This window comes from Cinclus cinclus, chromosome 27, assembly GCF_963662255.1.
Source record: "Cinclus cinclus chromosome 27, bCinCin1.1, whole genome shotgun sequence".
NCBI classification, from domain to species: domain Eukaryota; kingdom Metazoa; phylum Chordata; class Aves; order Passeriformes; family Cinclidae; genus Cinclus; species Cinclus cinclus.
In genome coordinates, this window is record NC_085072.1 from 3,475,090 (window position 1) to 3,493,054 (window position 17,965).

At 54.2% G+C, this 17,965-nt stretch overlaps 2 protein-coding genes across 4 annotated transcripts; one reads left to right on the forward strand and one right to left on the reverse strand.

The window, feature by feature from the left end:
• Window positions 1–317: 317 nt before the first annotated feature.
• BYSL (bystin like) lies at window positions 318–4,040 on the reverse strand. The gene is made up of 7 exons (XM_062509551.1): window positions 3,767–4,040; window positions 3,528–3,699; window positions 3,076–3,214; window positions 2,825–2,958; window positions 2,520–2,680; window positions 2,245–2,347; window positions 318–891 (listed from the first exon to the last, which is right to left on the reverse strand). The coding sequence occupies exons 1-7, from the start codon at window positions 4,038–4,040 to the stop codon at window positions 543–545; spliced, it is 1,332 nt and encodes a 443-aa protein (XP_062365535.1). The 3' UTR covers window positions 318–542.
• A 104-nt stretch (window positions 4,041–4,144) lies between these two features.
• Window positions 4,145–8,176, forward strand: MED20 (mediator complex subunit 20). 3 transcript variants are annotated; one of them, XM_062509487.1, is made up of 4 exons: window positions 4,145–4,167; window positions 4,646–4,797; window positions 5,522–5,775; window positions 7,357–8,176. In XM_062509487.1, exons 1-4 carry the CDS (start codon window positions 4,154–4,156, stop codon window positions 7,597–7,599), a joined length of 663 nt encoding a protein of 220 aa, XP_062365471.1. In that variant the 5' UTR covers window positions 4,145–4,153; the 3' UTR covers window positions 7,600–8,176. The 3 variants fall into 3 exon arrangements, with proteins under 3 accessions (XP_062365471.1, XP_062365472.1, XP_062365473.1); XM_062509488.1 differs by having other exon boundaries at window positions 7,384–8,176; XM_062509489.1 differs by lacking the exon at window positions 4,145–4,167 and having other exon boundaries at window positions 4,306–4,797; window positions 5,375–5,775; window positions 7,384–8,176.
• Window positions 8,177–17,965: the final 9,789 nt, after the last annotated feature.

Sequence of the window (17,965 nt, forward strand, 5' to 3'; positions counted from 1 at the left end):
GCTCAGGGTGCAGCAGGGGCTCCTCTCTGTGGCCCAAAGCTGCAAGGCACAGACCTGGCAGTGACAGTGGCAGCAGGTCCCACGGAAGTGCAGCCTCATGGAAAAGTCCCCCCATGGGATTTCCAGCAGAGGTGGCACTTGGGCACAGTGCCAGGAGCAGGCCAGGTGAGGATGGTGGCCCTGTGGTTTCAGGAGGTAAACCCTGGGGCACTTTTGAGTGGGAAAATCCCTGGGCAAGGAGTTCCAGGAGCTGGTGGGGACAGGGACAGGCTGGGACCAGGCCGGGCAGACCCAGCCCTGACTGACCAACACGGCTCTGGTTTTATTTCCGAGTACAGGAACGAACCAAGGTGTCCCAGTGCTGGTGGCACAGGGCTCCTGGGTGGGACGGGGGCTGCCCTGCCCCGTGGCAGCAGCACGGGGCTCCCATCCAGCTCCGTGGGCAGCGTCTGTTCCCAGTGGCCGCTCGGAGAAGCGGGATCCAGGCTGGATGCTCCCGATCCAGGCTCCCAGGGCCATCCCAGCCCCCAGCCTTCCCCTGCTCATTCCACGGCCACCGCCTGCTCCCCTTCCACGTCCCTCGTCTTGGAGTTCATCAGCTCCCGGCGGATCTCGGGTGAGATCTGAGGGTGGCTGTGGAACTTGAGCAGCTCCAGCAGAGCCTCCTTCTGCTCCGAGGACAAGTCCTCCTTGTAGCGCTGGGCCAGGGCCAGGAAGCTCTGGTGCCACAGCACGGGCAGGAGCCGCTGCTCCGTGCGGAAGGCCAGGAAGTGGAAGACCAGGGCGTCGAGCACGCGGAAGGGCAGCGCGTATTTCTTGTCGATGAGCAGGCGCAGGAAGATGCTGTTGGCACCGCTGTACTGCATCTCAGCCAGCTTCAGCAGCGCTGCGCTGCGGGACGGGGACACCTCAGGGGACGGGGACACGTCAGGGGAGAGGGACACGTCAGGGGAGAGGGACACCTCAGGGGACGGGGACACGTCAGGGGAGAGGGACACCTCAGGGGACGGGGACACGTCAGGGGACGGGGACACGTCAGGGGAGAGGGACACGTCAGGGGAGAGGGACACCTCAGGGGAGAGGGACACCTCAGGGGACGGGGACACGTCAGGGGAGAGGGACACGTCAGGGGAGAGGGACACGTCAGGGGACGGGGACACGTCAGGGGACGGGGACACGTCAGGGGAGAGGGACACGTCAGGGGAGAGGGACACGTCAGGGGAGAGGGACACCTCAGGGGACGGGGACACGTCAGGGGAGAGGGACACCTCAGGGGATGGGGACACCTCAGGGGACGGGGACACGTCAGGGGACGGGGGCACGGGGACACCTCAGGGGATGGGGACACGGCAGGGGATGGGGACACGGCAGGGGATGGGGACACGTCAGGGGAGAGGGACACCTCAGGGAACGGGGGCACGGGGACACCTCAGGGGACGGGGACACGTCAGGGGACGGGGGCACGGGGACACCTCAGGGGATGGGGACACGGGGACACGTCTGGGGAGAGGGACACCTCAGGGGATGGGGACACGTCAGGGGACGGGGACACCTCAGGGGACGGGGACACCTCAGGGGACGGGGACATGGGGACACGTCAGGGGACATGGAGACACAGGAGAGGAGTGAGGGGTCAGGGGACAGGGACATGGGGACACAGGAGAGGGATCAGGGCCACAGGACACAGGAGAGGTGACAGGACAGGGAAACAGGGACACAGGAGAGGGGTCAAGGGACAGGGACATGGGGACACAGGAGAGGATGAGGGGTCAGGGGACAGGGACACGGGAGGGGGTGAAAGGTTGGGGGGGGGCCAGGCCAGAGCCATGGGGACCAAGGACCAGGCATGGGGGGTTTGGGGTCAGGACACAGAGCCACATGGACAGAGGAGTGGTGAAGGGCCACAGAACAGAATCACGGGGATCAGGGATAGGTTTAGGAACAGGGCATGGAGCCACAGAGACTGAGGAACAGGGATTGGGGTCAGGGGGTGCTGGGTTGAAGTCATGGGCACCAAGGAACGGGCATGAGAGCGGCCAGGCTGGAGCCACAAGGACCAAAGAGAGGCCACAGGGGTCAAGGGGGACCAGACTGGAGCCATGGAGCACCAGGCACTCAAAGCTGAGCCTTAAATCTCAACCCCAGAGTGAGCTGAGTGACCCCTCACCACCTCAGAGAGGATCCAAGGCTCTTCCCAGCATCCCTGGAGGAGCAGCTCTTCCCCCCAGCCCCTCAGGGCCTCACCTGGAGTGCAGGACGGGGATGGAGCACTTGCTGAGGATGCTGCCGATGATGATGGCCTCCCTGAGCGTGCACGTGCCCGACTCACAGAGCGGGATGAGGATCCCTGGGAATGGGAACAGTCAAGCACCGACCACCTTCACCCACAGGCACAGCCCTGGGGCCCAGCCCCTTCTCCCTGAGCCCAGGAAATCACCACTCCTGCAGCAGCAGCTGGAGGGTCCCTGCCATGCAACAGCCCCTCAGGTAGCCAGCCAAGCCCCAGAGGAGAGCCCTACCCTTGAACCAGGCTGCTGGCTTGAACAGAGCTTTCTTCAGAGCCATGTACAGGTGGAAGTTGAGCCGCTTGTACTCGGCGATGTCGTCCCGGATCCGTGGCAGCAACACCAGGTTGTAGAACCGCTGGGCCATCCTCTCCTTCAGGTTGGAGGAAAATATCCTGGGAATAGCAAAGCGTGAAGGGATGGATGAGGAAAGGAGGCCAAACGGGGCGGGGAGGTTGGTGTTTTGTAAATCTGACTCTGGTTATGAGGGAAAAAAAGGCGAAAAATCTCATACCAGAGGATCCCTGAGGTGACCCTACCTGGTGGCCTGGTACATAGCAGCAGCTGTCCAGGTCTCTGGCTCAGTGATGTAGAGGATCTGCTCCCAGTTGGACAAGGCAGGAATGATTTTAAATGCCTTGGGGAGCTTCCCACTCCTGTACTTGGACAGCACCTTCAAAGACAGGGACACAGGCCATGACTGGGCCAGTGGCAGCAGGGACACGAGCACACTGTCCCCTCCCTCAGCACCTCAGGGTGGTGGCTGCGGGTTCAGCTGCTCCGGCCTCACCTCCCTGACACCCCTGTAGACTTCCAGGACACGGGGGTCGAGCTGGGGCATGGGGCAGCCCGAGAGCTCCGACAGCGCCGTCTCCACCTCCGTCTGCTTCTCCGTGATCTTCTCCATGATGATATCGGCCAGGGTGCGCCTGGGGCCAGCACGGGACAGGGTCAGCGGGGGACCAGGGAGGGCTGGTAGGGGACAGGGACGACTCAGGGGCTGACAAGGGAGGGGGGCGAGTTGGGGTCTGTGGTCTGATACGGGACCAGGGGGAGAATCGGGGGTCACAGGGGGATGACACGGGCTGGGGGTGAGCTGGGGGCTGACTGGGACAGGGATTGGGTCGGGGGCAGAGACAGGACGAGGGGTGAATCGAGGGTCGCACGGGGCTGACACCGGACAAGGCAGAGTCGGGGTCGGTGCAGGGAGCAGCCCCTGCCCCGCTGCAGCCCCCTCCTCACCTCAGCGGCGGGTTCTTGTTCATGAACATCTCGATGGCTTTCTCGTCCTCGGGGTCCACCTCCACCTCCCCGCCGTAGTCCCCGCTCTGTCCAGCGATCGCCGCCGCCTTCTCCAGCGAGGGCCACTCCTCATCATCCTCCGAGTCCGAGCCGGGACCTGCGAGGAGCGGCGCTGGCTCAGCCCGGGGCCGCGCACGCTCGGGGGTCCCTCGGGGTACCGGGGGCTACCGGGGGCTCACCGAGAACCACGCTGCGCCGCCGGGGGGCTGCGGGCGCTCCGGGGCCGTGCTCGGCCTCCAGCTCCTCCTGCTGCCGCCGTGCCTGCTCCAGGATGCGCCGGGACAGCCGCGCGTCCACGAACTCGTCCCCGCCGCCATCCCCGGCCCGCTCCTCCGCCCCGCCGGGTTCCCCGCGCTTCGCCCGGGCCCGCGGGGCCGCGTCCTGCAGGATCTGCTCGGCCAAGGGCAGCGCCGGAGCCGCGCCGGAGCCCCGCGCCCGCCGGGCCTTGGGCATCGCGGCGGAACCGGGGGGGGCCACACGTGGGCTCTGTCCCCGCCTTTTCCGGGCCGGCTCCGCCTCTTCCCGGTGCCGCTGGTCCCGCCCGTTCCGGTGGTGGCACCGGCACCATGGGGGTTACCTGGTGAGAGCGGGGGGGGTCCGGGACGGGCTCCGGGGTGGGGGGGAATGCACCGGGAGCGGCTTCAGGAATGGGGAGTGGCACTGGGATAGAGTCTTGGAATGGGGGAATGACACCGGGATAGACTCCTGGAATGGGGGAATGACACCGGGATAGACTCCTGGAATGGGGGTTGGCACTGGGATAGACTCCTTGAATGGGGGAATGACACTGGGATAGACTCCTGGAATGGGGGTTGGCACTGGGATAGACTCCTGGAATGGGGGTTGGCACTGGGATAGACTCCTGGACTGGGAGGCGGCGCTGGGATAGACTCCTGGAATGGGGGAATGACACCGCGAGGGCTCCCGGCGGGGACAGCGCCGGGAACACGCGGACAATCTCCGGCTGGAGGGTGCGGAGCAGCCCCGGGGCGCGGCCGGCGGTGATGTCCGTGCCCGGCGGGTCCGTGAGTGCCGGTCCGGTCCGGCCCGTGTCGCAGCGTGTCGCAGGTGCCGGTGGCCGAGGGCAAGAGCGTGCAGCAGACGGTGGAGCTGCTGGCCCGGCGGCTGGAGGCGCTGGGCGCGGACAAGCAGGGCACGTTCGGAGTGGACTGCGAGACTTACCACACCGCGGCGGCCCTCGGCACGCAGGGTCAGCAGGGCCGGGGGGCAGCGGGACCAGCCCTTCTCCCAGCTCCTCTTTCCCTTTTCTTTCTGTCCTTTTCCTCCTTTCTCCCCCCTTTTCTTCTTCTTCCCCACCTTACCTGAGGTGTTGAGGAGGTGCCTGGATCTGATGCTGGTTGATGGGGTTTAGGGGTTATGGGGTTGCAGTGGCAGTGCTGGGCTTCAGGCTTGGACTGCCTGATCTTGATCTCTTCCAACTTTCATTAGTCTATGATTCTGCAATTCCTTTTTCCCAGTCTCCTTTTTTCCCTTTCCTTTTCTCTTCTCCCTCCTCCCCGTGGATCCCCACATCCCTTCCAGACACTGATGCGATGTTCACCACGGTGGCACTGAGCCCACCCAGCCCCAGCTCTGCTCGGCCATTGTTCCCAGACAGACCCTTTGGAATCTTCCAGAGCAGCTTTCTCCTGCTTTATTTTGGCAGCTGGAGCTTGGAGGAGAGCCCAGCTCCCTCCATGCCCGTGGGCTTCTGGGGTTCTCCTTTCACCTCACCCCAAGCCGTGCTGATGTTTTATGAGGATTTCTTTTTCCCTATAAATCTCCAGAAGAAAATCCAAGTTATCCCCTGAACGGATACCACGATAAATGTGTGAGGATCCAGAACTAAAGCAAGGAGGGCAGAGGCAGGAAGAGGAGCTGCTTTAAGGCAGGAATGTTGGTTTTCCAGCCCGGCTCTCTCGCTGTCACTGCAGGGCAGACAGGGAAGCTGATGTACGTCATGCACAACTCCGAGTACCCCCTGAGCTGCTTCGCCCTCTTCGAGAACGGGCCCTGCCTCGTGGCTGATGCCAACTTTGACACCCTCATGGTCAAGCTCAAGGGCTTCTTCCAGAACGCCAAGGCCAACAAGATCGAGAGCCGCGGCACCCGCTACCAGTACTGCGACTTCCTGGTGAAGCTGGGCACGGTCACCATGGGCCCCAGTGCCAGGGGAATATCCGTGGAGGTGAGAGCCCTTGGAGAAGGGTGGGGAGTGCATGGATGGGCGGGGAAATTCTGCGGGAGAAGCTGGAGAAGGAAGGTTTAGGGGTGGTTTAATTGAGGGTGTCTGAAGGGAGACAACAGGGAAGGTGGAGAGAGATGATTTATTTACAAGGGCCAGGAAAAGTGGGAATGGCTTCACGCTGCCAGAGATAGATGGGATAGTGGGAAGAAATTCTTCCCTGTGAGCGTGGGAAGGCCTTGGAACAGATTTCCCAGAGAAGCTGTGGCTGCCCCTGGATCCCTGGAAGGCCAGGTTGGACATTGAGGCTTGGAGCAGCCTGGGACAGTGGAAGGTGTCCCTGCCCTGGATGAGCTTTAAGGTCCCTTCCTCAAACCATTCCATGGTTCTATAATTCCCTGTCTCCTGTCTGTGTCTCAGTCTTGCTGGTGCAGCAGGCAAGTTTGGATCTCCTCTCCCAAGGTTTAATCCAGGCAGGTGCTGTGGGGCTGTCCCTGCAGTGGGAATCCCTGCAGGAATACCATCCAGACAGAAAGATGATAAAATTCCAGCTGCACAACACAAGCACCATCCCTCAGGATAATCAGCGTGGTGAAGGGGATAAAACAACCTCTCCAGTGCTAATTCCATGCTGATCTGGGGCTTGCTCTCCTCCCCTTTGCATTTTACCTTCCCTTCCCTTGGGAAACGGTCTCTTGCATGTTCCCAGCATGTCCTGTCTTATTTATACTTATCCATCCTTCTTAGATGCTGAATATTTTGGGATGTTTTCCCTGAAAAGTCCTCCCTGCAGGGAGGCACTAGGGCTGTGGGGATGTGTTCCCAGGTGGAATACTGTCCTTCCTGGCAGCTCCAGAGCTCTGGGGTGTGACCCCAGGTGGAATTCTGCCCCTAGCAGCAGCTTCAGGAGTGTGGGGATGTGTTCCCACGTGGAATACTGTTCTTCCTGGCAGCTCCAGGGCTCTGGGATGTGCTCCCATGTGGAATTCTGCCCAGCTCCAGGGTTCTGGGATGTGTTCCCAGGTGGAATTCTGCCCAGCTCCAGGGCTCTGGGATGTGCTCCCAGGTGCAATAGTGCCCATCTCCAGGGTTCTGGGATGTGTTCCCAGGTGGAATTCTGCCCCTGACAGCATCTCCAGGGTTCTGGGATGTGCTCCCAGGTGGAATTCTGCCCCTGACAGCATCTCCAGGGCTCTGGGATGTGTTCCCAGGTGGAATTCTGCCCCTGACAGCATCTCCAGGGCTCTGGGATGTGTTCCCAGGTGGAATTCTGCCCCTGACAGCATCTCCAGGGCTCTGGGATGTGCTCCCAGGTGGAATTCTGCCCCTGACAGCATCTCCAGGGCTCTGGGATGTGCTCCCAGGTGGAATTCTGCCCCTGACAGCATCTCCAGGGCTCTGGGATGTGCTCCCAGGTGGAATTCTGCCCCTGACAGCATCTCCAGGGCTCTGGGATGTGCTCCCAGGTGGAATTCTGCCCCTGACAGCATCTCCAGGGCTCTGGGATGTGTTCCCAGGTGGAATTCTGCCCAGCTCCAGGGCTCTGGGATGTGTTCCCAGGTGGAACACTTTCCTTCCTGGCAGCCCCAGAGCTCTGGGATGTGTCCCCAGGTGGAATACTGTCCCTGTGTGATCCCCAACGACTGCTGGAACCTGCTGATGGAGTTCATGCAGAGCTTCATGGGCAGCCACACGCCCGGGATCCCGTCGGTGTTCGGCTCCAAGCACGACAGCACCTACAGCCCTGGGGACACCATGGTGCAGTACATGGAGCTCTTCAACAAGATCCGCAAGCAGCAGCAGGTGCCCGTGGCTGGCATCAGGTGAAGAGGATTCCCTGGAGCTCCTGGACTTCATCAGGAATCCCTCCAAAGTGTGGCACAGAAGGCAGCACCAGGCTTTTCTTTTTTTTTTTTTTCTTTTTTTCTTCCCTTGATCTTTCCCATCTCAACGTTTTCCAGTGCCCTGGGTGCCCTCCACGGTTTGGGATTATTGGATTCATGGTTCTGTGGTTCTTTGGACAGTGTTACCTGCAGGGAAAAGAGAAATTCCAGCCAAAAGCAAGGGCAGAGCTGCTGTGACTACAAACAACTACAGAACTCGCTTAAATTTCTATTTTTTTATAGCCACGTTGGTGTTTTGCTGTAATCACAATAAAACGCTGGATTTTGGGAGGGGAAGCTTTGAGGGTTGTGCTGGTTTGTGTTGTTCATTTACAGAGTTGCTTCAACATTTCCCTGCAGAAAAGAATCCAGGAATTCTCACATTTTCCTCTTCTTACCTTGCCTTCATCCTCTGTAGCTGATGGGAATGTCAAAATCTGCTGCCTCTCAATGAAGGCTCCGGATAAATTTAAAAAATAAAATAAATAAGCACGGCAGGAGCTTTGTCAGCCACTGATAGAATTCCAGCTGCTTTATCCTGTTGTTTTTAAGGTAGGTAATAAATATCCTGTCCCTGCACACCATTTGGGGAATCCTGATGGCTTCAGATTCAATGGAATAAGGAAGGATTTGGGCAACAAGAGCCAAAAATTCATTTTAAGACATAATGGTATCACTTCAATGTATTTTTTTCATTCATATTCCAGCATTCCAGAAAAAAATACTGTTGGTTCCTTGCCCATACGAGTCTGAAGAGCAAAGAAAACTGAAATAATTTGTCTTAAACAGTTTTTTTTTTCTTTTTTCTGAAGCAAATATACTGAATTTTTTTGCAGCTCTTAGCCCCAGGTTCATGACTTGCGTGGGACTGTTCAGCGGTGAAAATTCACTGTGGTTCCATGTAGTTAAACTGGGAAAACTTCGGGAAACAAGCTAGGATTTGTAGGGATGGTTATCCCTGTCCTGTTTCCTGTTACAAGCCTTAAGGTAAAAAAAAAAAACCAAAAACCGAAACCTCTTAATGAGCAGATTAGTCACGGTGAATGTTGGTAATGCTTTGTCAAATCCCGAGGCTGCTCCGTAAGCAGAGATGTCAAAACTCTGCTCGCGTGCCTAAAAAAACCATGGGAAGTGTGTGCTGGAATTCCTGGGGTTTTATGAATATATTGTGCTGTTCCTGGACCCCTGGAGCCACGTTCTGCCTTTAATTAACCCCTTGACGTCAGTGGGTTTCCAGAGACGTGAGGATGAGGAGGATTTAGTCCTTTATATCCCAGCAAAGCCTGTTGCTGCATTCTGGGAATGAGGGAATCAGCTGTTCCCCAAATGGCTCTGTGGATTTTCACTCCCTCGATGGCCAAAATTACTCCTTTTCCCTGAAAAAAAAAATAATAATAAAAAAATCCTCATTTTGCCTGTCAAATCACAGTTTGGAAGGTTGGTTGTTAGAGGTGGCCACGCTGAGGTCCTGCTCCATCATGGATCCTTTTTTTTTCCTGCTTCTGCACCTCTGCAAATCTGTCAGTGTTGTTTAATTCCCTAAAATGAAGCCTGACCAAGAGGGAGCTGGGGTTTTGGAAGTGGAAGCCTCACTCTTGCATGGTTTATTATTTATATTTATTTATTTATTTATTTATACAGGTGATATTATCAGGGTCACGAGTGCTTCAGTGGCAGAGCCAGTCCCAAGTCTTGCTGCCACCCCAGGGGAATTTTGGGATTCTTGTTTCTGTTCTTGTGGCACTTTTAATCTCATAGAGTGAGGATTTGTTACTCTCCAATTTTAATTCTTGGACGTTGCAGGCTTATTGCAGTGTGGATTTCTGTGCAGGTACAGGGTCAAAATGGGGTGTCCCCTGTTCACCTCAGGCTCTCCATCACCTCAGAGCCCCCATAGCCCTCTCCTTGATCCCCCCCCCATCGCCTCAGGGACACTTTGGGGTGCTCTCTCATCACCTCAGAGACCCTTTGGGATGTCCCTCCATCACCTGAGGGTCTTCATCACCTCAGAGGTCCCACAGGCCCCTCCATAGTCTCTCCATCACCTCAGGGATCCTTTGGGGCTCCCCCTCAGGGTCTTCATCACCTCAGAGGTCCCACAGCCCCCTCCATGGTCTCTCCATCACCTCAGGGATCCTTTGGGGCTCCCCCTCAGGGTCTTTATCACCTCAGAACCCCCTCGGCCTCCCCACCACCTCAGGGACTGTTTGGGATGCCCCCTCATCACCTCAGGGTCTCCCATAACGCCCACCTTTGACTCTCCATCCCCTCAGGGTCTTCATCACCTTCAAGGCTCCCTTCCCCCCCCGCCCCCCATCACCTCAGGATCTCCATCTTAAGGTATCCATCACCTCAAAGCCCTCCCAGCCTCCCCCTCGTGCCCCCCATCACCTCAGGGACCCCCGTGGGGCGCTCCCCCCATCACCTCAGCACCCATATCACCTCAGGGCGCCCGTGGGATACCTCCCACCCCACGCCACCCCCTCGGGCGCCCCCGCGCCGTCCCTTTAAGAGCCTCTTTGTCTCCGAGACACCCTTATTTACCCTCCCGTGCCACAGCCGAACTTCGGCCCCGCGATTCACAAAGCCCGGTACGTCACGGGCGGGGGCGGGACTCGAACCCGCGCCGGCCCGCCCCCAGCGGCGCCCATTGAACAGCGTCCCCTGCCGGCTGCGCAGACTCCGTACGCCCCGCCGCCTCTCTGCCCGCCGCGGCGTACGCTACGCCAGCGGGGTGCGTACGCAACGCAAGCAGCGTAAGTACCCTCGGTTTTACCCTGCGTGCTGCGCTACGCAATTGGCGTAAGCGGCGGAGGGGGAGGCGGGTGTTGGCGTTGAGTGACGCGCGCTCCATCCAATGGAACGGCGGGGCGGGGCGCGGCGGCCAATGGGCGGGGAGGGGGCGTGGCCGGCCGGGGCGTCTCGCGCTGGGTGACAGCTCGCGCGTGCTGGTGATGGCGGTAAATAAAGGGGACGGGGGGGCGGGGGGGGGGGGGGACACACACACGGGACGCGACCCCTCCTGAGGGCAGGGAGGGAGAGAGGGGTGGGGGGATATGGGGGCTGAGGAGGAGGAGGAGGAGAAGAGGACGGGTCTTTGGAGCCCCCCACCCCGTCAAAGGGGACCCCCCCCCCCCTCCATGGTGCGGCTGTGGGGATGAGGCGGACCCCATTTCTCCCCCCTCATCCATCACGGGGGTCGCCGCCTTTGTGTGAGGGCGGGACCCCCGCGCCGGGCTCGGCTCGGCTCCGCAACTTTCCCTTTGTTGAGGGAACATCCTCCCCTCTCCACATTCCCCTCCTCATCCTCGGGATCGACTCCCACATCCCTTTATCCTCCCCAAGATCCCTTTCCTAAAATCCCCCGCACCTTCCATCTCCTCATGCTCGCCCCCTTCCCGGGACCGTGAGGGGGTGTTGAGGGTGGCTTTGCTGGGAGGGGGGAAAAAAAAAAATGTCTTTAAAAACTCTCCTTAAACCTTCGTGCTGAGCGTGGTGGAGCGGGGAGGGGGCACGAAAAGGGGGGAAAATCGCTGCGGGTTTGTGTTTATTTAGGGAGGAAAAAAAACCCAACCCTTAAAAGCCGTGTCCTCAAGAGGGGGAAAGAGCTGAACTTGAACCGGGGAAGGGAGCTTGGGATCAGCTCCAGACAGCAAAACTGCTCCAAAATCCCCTTTTTTAAACCCCCAAAGGGGGTCACCCCCCATGCCAGGAGAGCTCCCGGAGCCACGGGGATCACGGATCAGGGATAAGCGAGCCCCTACAAACGGGAACCTAGCGCTGGAAAAGCTGCTAATTTTAGGAAAAAGCGCCCGGTAATCGCTTTACGTAGGGAACGAGCCTGATCCCTTGTGTGTCAAAACAGCTCCAGGTCGGACAGCGTGGGGAAAGCATCCCGTTATCCCGAAATTCTGGAGCTGGGAGACGGCGAAGTTGTCTTGACTTTGCGGAGTTCTTTGCTCTACTTTTTTTTTTTTTTTTTTTTTTTTTTTTTTTTTTTTTTTTTAGTCAGGGAGAGATGCCTGGAGTCGCTGGGCTCGCCTGGTGTGAAACGAGGCAAAATTTGGTCCTTTCACGCTCTGCTGCCTCGGGGAAGATGCTCGTGGAGGTCAGGGATAGAGGTGGTGATTCCAGGGAAAACGGATGGATTTCAGCAGGAATTCTTCCTGCAGGAGTCGGTCGTTCTCGTGAGAAGGAAAGGCAGAAAGCAGCAGATTAAAAGGGATGATTTAGGGGGCTTGGAAGCAAAAGTAAGGTGTTGGGGAGAGGGCTGAGAGCTGAGCTGCTGCTGGAGATGAGGAAATGTGGATGGGAAAAGGATGAGAGGGGATAAACCAGTGGGATTGGGAATTTAAAACTCCGTGTGGATTAAATGAGTGTTGCTGTAAAGGGTTGGGAGCTGCCCCGTGTGGAATTTTCACCAAAATTTGGCTGCTCTGCCTTGGGCAGCTGCACTCAGGAGCAGCTCCTGTGATTTATCCAGGGTCAGAGAGGTTGGGTGATATTTAAAAACCCAAAAAAAGAGAAGGCAACAAAAGCGTTTGGGGTTGAATTTGGTGCTTTTAATTGCCTTGAGAGCGGGCTGGGTGCAAATATTTGGGAGTGATGTGCCAAGCGTGAGCAGCATTTGATGTCTCTGAGCTTTCAGCAAACCATAAATGTGCATTTATTCCTCCCCTGATCATTCTCCCAATGAATACGAGCTGCCTCCAAGTGGAAAAGAGTGTTTTGAAGTTGGCAGATTTTTTTTTTTCCAGCATGGAATAATTCTGGGTTTTGTTGCAAGTTTGGGTTTGTTACAAGAGGATTTTGCTTGCTCAGGAGCAGGGCTTGGACAATAGTCACACATGCAATGGGTTAGGGGTTAGAAAAGAGCCAAAAAGCCCAAAGTGGGGATTTGTTTGGCTGTTGTGTGTCCAAGGATTGTTAGGAAGGAATCTCTTGCTGCAATTCCTGCCGAGATTCCAGCTCCGTGTGGCCCAAGGCTTGTGAGGATGGAGAAATTTGGGACCAGCCTCGTGTGCTGAGGCTGGGGGGAGCCTTTGAGTTGGGAAAAGAATGGTGACAATTGCTCAGTGGGGACAGAAAAAGGCACATTCAGGTTCTGGTGTCTTTTCTTTTTTTTTTTTTTTTTTTTTTTTTCCAGAGGATTTCTTGTGGCTGCTGCAGCTCTGCCCACATCACACGCTGCAGGTTGTTTTCCTCAGTGCTAAAACACACTCACTTGTTAATTATTATTTTTAAGCAGCCCTGTGTTGTCTCAGCACCTCTGAACACATGACAAGAAGCACTTTCTCGGCACCAAAAGTGGCTTATTCAGTATAAAGGACTGAAAATGTCTTTTAGATCCTGTTTTTCTTGGCCTGTTTTCCCCTTCGTTAACTGTTTTTATACTGAAATGTCCCAGAGCTTTTGCTGGGACCCATAAGGTGAAATTCAGTGTTTTCTCAGCCCCCAGAAGATGTTAATGGATTGATTTAAAACAGTTAACAAATGGAAATACTTCAAAATACTACAAAATTCTAAAAAAAAATACTACAAAATTCAGCTGCTGGTGTATTAACTGTGGAGTGTTTTTAGCTTTGGGGAAGTGGGAAAGGTTTTCTGCAGTTGACCCCAGCTCTGAGGCAAAACAAAACTGAGGGGTTTGGTTTAAAATTGTTACAAATAAACAGGGAAATAATAAATAAGTTGTCTGAGAACTTTGCCTGTAACTGGGAGCAGTGGTTGAGGTCAGGAGGAATGGGAAGATGGGCTTGTTCCTTTATTTTCTGCAGGAATCCTCTGGTGAGAATGAGGAGTTTTCTCACTTTGCTTAACAACCTTTGTGGTTTTCAGCTTGAATATTTCATCAAGGGTTGGTTTGTTGCTGGGTTGTGTTTTTCTTTTTTCCCCTTTGGGGAATGAAACCTTGGGAGATGTTTTTATCTCAGCAGCTTGGTATTCATAAACCCCTTCACTTTTCCCCAAACCCCTTTACTTTTCCCCAGACCCCTTCACTTTTCCCAGTCCTTTAACCCTTCCCAAATCCTTTAACCCTTCCCAAACCTTCAACTTTTCCCAAATCCCTTTTACCTTTCCCAAAATCTCTCACCCTTCCCAAGCCCCTTCACCTTTCCCAAAATTTTCCACCCTTCCCGATCTCCTTCACTTTCCCAAATCCCCCCTTCCACCTTTCCCAAATCCCCCCTTCCACCTTTCCCAAATCCCCCCTTCCACCTTTCCCAAATCCCCCCTTCCACCTTTCCCAAATCCCCCCTTCCACCTTTCCCAAATCTCCCCTTCCACCTTTCCCAAATCTCCCCTTCCACCTTTCCCAAATCTCCCCTTCACCTTTCCCAAATCCCCCCTTCCACCTTTCCCAAATCCCCCTTCCACCTTTCCCAAATCCCCCCTTCCACCTTTCCCAAATCCCCCCTTCCACCTTTCCCAAATCCCCCCTTCCACCTTTCCCAAATCCCCCCTTCCACCTTTCCCAAATCCCCCCTTCCACCTTTCCCAAATCCCCCCTTCCACCTTTCCCAAATCCCCCCTTCCACCTTTCCCAATCCCTTCTCCTTCCCCAAACTCCCCTCACCTTACCCAAAACATTTCAATCCCCTTCTCCTTTTCCAAACCCTTTCTCTCTTCTCAATTCCCTTTCACCTTTCCCAAACCCCTTTCACCTTCTCCAAAATCTTTAACCCTTCCCAAACCCCTTCACTTTTCCCAATCCCTTCACCCCAGGCTCTTGTCTAGAAAAAAGCCCTCCTTGAATTCCAGTGAAATAAAGAGGATCCTCATTAGTGTGAAACCCTTAATGAGTCTTTGCTCCTAAGGGTGCTGAGCAAATCCAAATCGTTGAACAGAAATGATTTAAAAATCCCATTCAGAGCTGAGAATATCTCACTTGTTGGTTGATGTTTCCCTGTGTGCCCACAAATGCTCTTCACTTTGGGGTTTTAGGAGATTTTAGCTCAAAAATGGATCAGGTGAGGCTTTTGTGGCTCAGGAGCCAGGGATTTCCAGCACAGAGCAGCCAAAACACCCCATGAAAACAAAACAAATGAAAAGGGAGAGGAGGTGAAGCTGGAGGTGAGATTCTGCCCTTTGCTGGTGTCTTTGGGATGGAATTTTAGGTGAACTGAAGCTGATTTTTTGTTTATTTTCTGTAATTGATATCCTGGTGCACTGAGGAAAATTCAGATTAAAACCCACTGTTCTGCTGGGCGTGAAAGGAAGAAAATCCCTTTTTGCAACAGCGTTAAGGAGTGTCTGTAGCAGGCAGAAAAATAACACAAAGCTGCCAAGTTTGTATTTTCTTCCTAATTGTTGATAATGAGCTTTTAGCTTGCAAGATGATAATGAGGAGCACGTGAGCTGTTGCACCTCCAGTTGGTGACAAATCAGCTGAAATCCCTCAGAAACCAGCAAATTGTTGGGACACACCTTCAGATTTTTGAAAGAACACTCACTAGGTGAGTTCCTTTAATTAGCTAATTACGCTGTAATTCACTGAGAAGTCTGGCTTTGCTGAGGAAGTAAAAAATTATCAGAAAACCAGGAGCTTTTCTTGTTCTTCCCCACGGTGCTTGCACTTTTCTCATCTCTCTAATTCAGCTTTCAGCTGCTTTTCCAAATGGAGACAGAGAGCTGGAATCCAGGGATGTGACAGCTCCGAGTTCCTCTGAAATGTGTCTTGTGGAACGTGGCAGTTGTGACAAATGGGCTCTTTAAAGAAAAATTCTGACTAAGGAGGTGCTTTTGGGGAGTTTCTTGGCTGAAATTCCAAAGGAAAAAGCACAGGAATCCCCCCAGAAGGCTGGAATCCCTAAATAACTTGGATTATAGAGGAAATAATTGTTTTGGGGGTAGTGTAGACCACAAAAACTTTCACACTCTGCCTCTAACCGTGCACACTAAAAAATACCAAAGCTGGATTTTTCCCCTCTGGGTATAGCCAAGGATGGGGTTTGGTTTTTTCTTTCAAAAGTCCAATTTACTGCAGCAAAGCTTTGGTGCATTTCTTCCCTCTTCAGGCAAACCCTGGAAGATCAAGCCAAGAGTTTTGGGCCACAACTGTGGCCCTGCATTGAGATGTTCTGTAGGGGATCAGCTGAGCTGATGAGGGCACGGTGAGCACAGCTCCCATCCCTTATTCCCAGAGAAACACAAACCCATCCCATCCCTTATTCCCAGAGAAACACAAACCCATCCCATCCCTTATTCCATGTGGAACCCATCCCATCCCTTTATCCCATCCCTTTATCCCATCCCACCCCATCCCTTTATCCCACCCCATCCCTTTATCCCACCCCATCCCTTTATCCCACCCCATCCCTTTATCCCACCCCATCCCTTTATCCCACCCCATCCCTTTATCCCACCCCATCCCTTTATCCCATCCCATCCCTTTATCCCATCCCATCCCATCCCATCCCATCCCATCCCATCCCATCCCATCCCATCCCATCCCATCCCATCCCATCCCATCCCATGGATCCTATCCCATCCCATCCCATGGATCCCATCCCATCCCATGGATCCCATCCCATCCCATGGATCCCATCCCATGGATCCCATCCCATGGATCCCATCCCTTTATCCCATCCCTTTATCCCATCCCACCCCATCCCATCCCATCCCTTTATCCCATCCCATCCCTTTATCCCATCCCATCCCTTTATCCCATCCCATGGATCCTATCCCTTCACATCCCATGGATCCCATCCCATCCCATGGATCCCATCCCATCCCATGGATCCCATCCCATGGATCCCATCCCTTTATCCCATCCCTTTATCCCATCCCATTATCCCACCCCGTTCCCACCCCGTTCCCAGCGCTGCCTTGGGACCATTTCCCCCGGCTGGCAGTGGCAGCTTTAGATTGGATGAAGAAATCCTGTTCTCTAGTTGCATTCTGCCCCTCTCTCCCCCAGGCTTGGAAAAGAGGATTGGAGGGTTTGGAGGTGAAATGAAAGCTCTGGGTTAAGGAGCTGGGCAGGGTGGGGTGAGGAAGTGATAAGTGGCTTTTAGCTGGAAATCCTAAAAGTGTCCTAAGGGAAGCACTGGGTGCTGCCTTGGGGGCTTTGTTTCCATTTTTTTTTTTTTTTTTCCTGACAAGGATCAGTGTCTGTGAGCCTGGCTCCGTTCCAGTAATTCCTGACAAAACTGGGAAGATTTTATTTTTTGAGAATCCCAGTATGGTTTGGGGTTGGGAGGTTGACCTTAAAGCTCATCCAATGTCCATGGGCAGGGACAATTTCCAGCATCCCAGGTTCTCCAAACCCCATCCAAGCTGCCCTTGGACACTTCCAGAGATGGAGCAGCCACAATTCCCTGTGCCAAGGTCTCCCAATCTTCACAGGGAAGAATTTTTCCCTAATGTCCAATCTAAACCCGTTCCCTGACAGTTTAAATCCATCCCCCTTGTCTGGCACTCCTATAAATCCTTTCTTTGGATGTGCTGGAACCATTCCAGCTCTTGCCTGGTGCTGGAATTGACTTTATCCAGGAATTTCAGCTGGTTTAGAGCTGCACCTTGTGCTGCAGGTTAAATAACAAGTGCTGTGTGTATGAAGAAAATGTTGTTTTGGGCTGGCTCCTTCCTCAAGCATTCTCTTATTATTATATTTATATTGATAAATTCTGTGTTGGGGTCCTCCAGAGCCAAATCATTTCTTCATGCACTGAACTCCAAAAAATAAAATTGGGCATGGAAACCTCCCCCACCCCTTCAGGTGTAACTCATGGATTGAGGAGTTCATGGATTTTATTGATTAATTTTGTGTTTGTAGTCAGTGTGGGGATTTATCAGGGTTTGAGTATAAGGATTGAGTTATACAAATCCAGGGATATATTGATATATTTATATATAGAGATATATTTATTTAACCTATATTTGTGTGTGTTGGTGGAACTGAACAGCACAGTCTGATTCTGGATGTTTGAGGGTTTTCAGGTCATTAACAGTGAGAAATTAAATAATTCAGATGTAGTGGCTGGCTCAAAGGGCTGCTTTAAGATGAATTAACTGAAATTTGGGTTATTTAAAAACCCCTTCATTGGGGATGAGGGGGTCTCAGACCTGGATTTCAGCATCCAGTGACCTCCCATGACAGTTACAGGTTATTTTTGTTATTTCTGTTCTTGAGATTCCTCTCAGTGGCTGCTTCTTCTGGTGGTTGGGACATTCCTGGTGTCATTTTTGAAATATTTCATGTTTCATTTAAGAGCAGTGTTTAAATGTCTGCTGGTTGCTGTGTAGAAATCAGGATTTGGATTTCTATGATTTCTGTGGGTCTTTTCCAGCTCAGGATATTCTGTGAT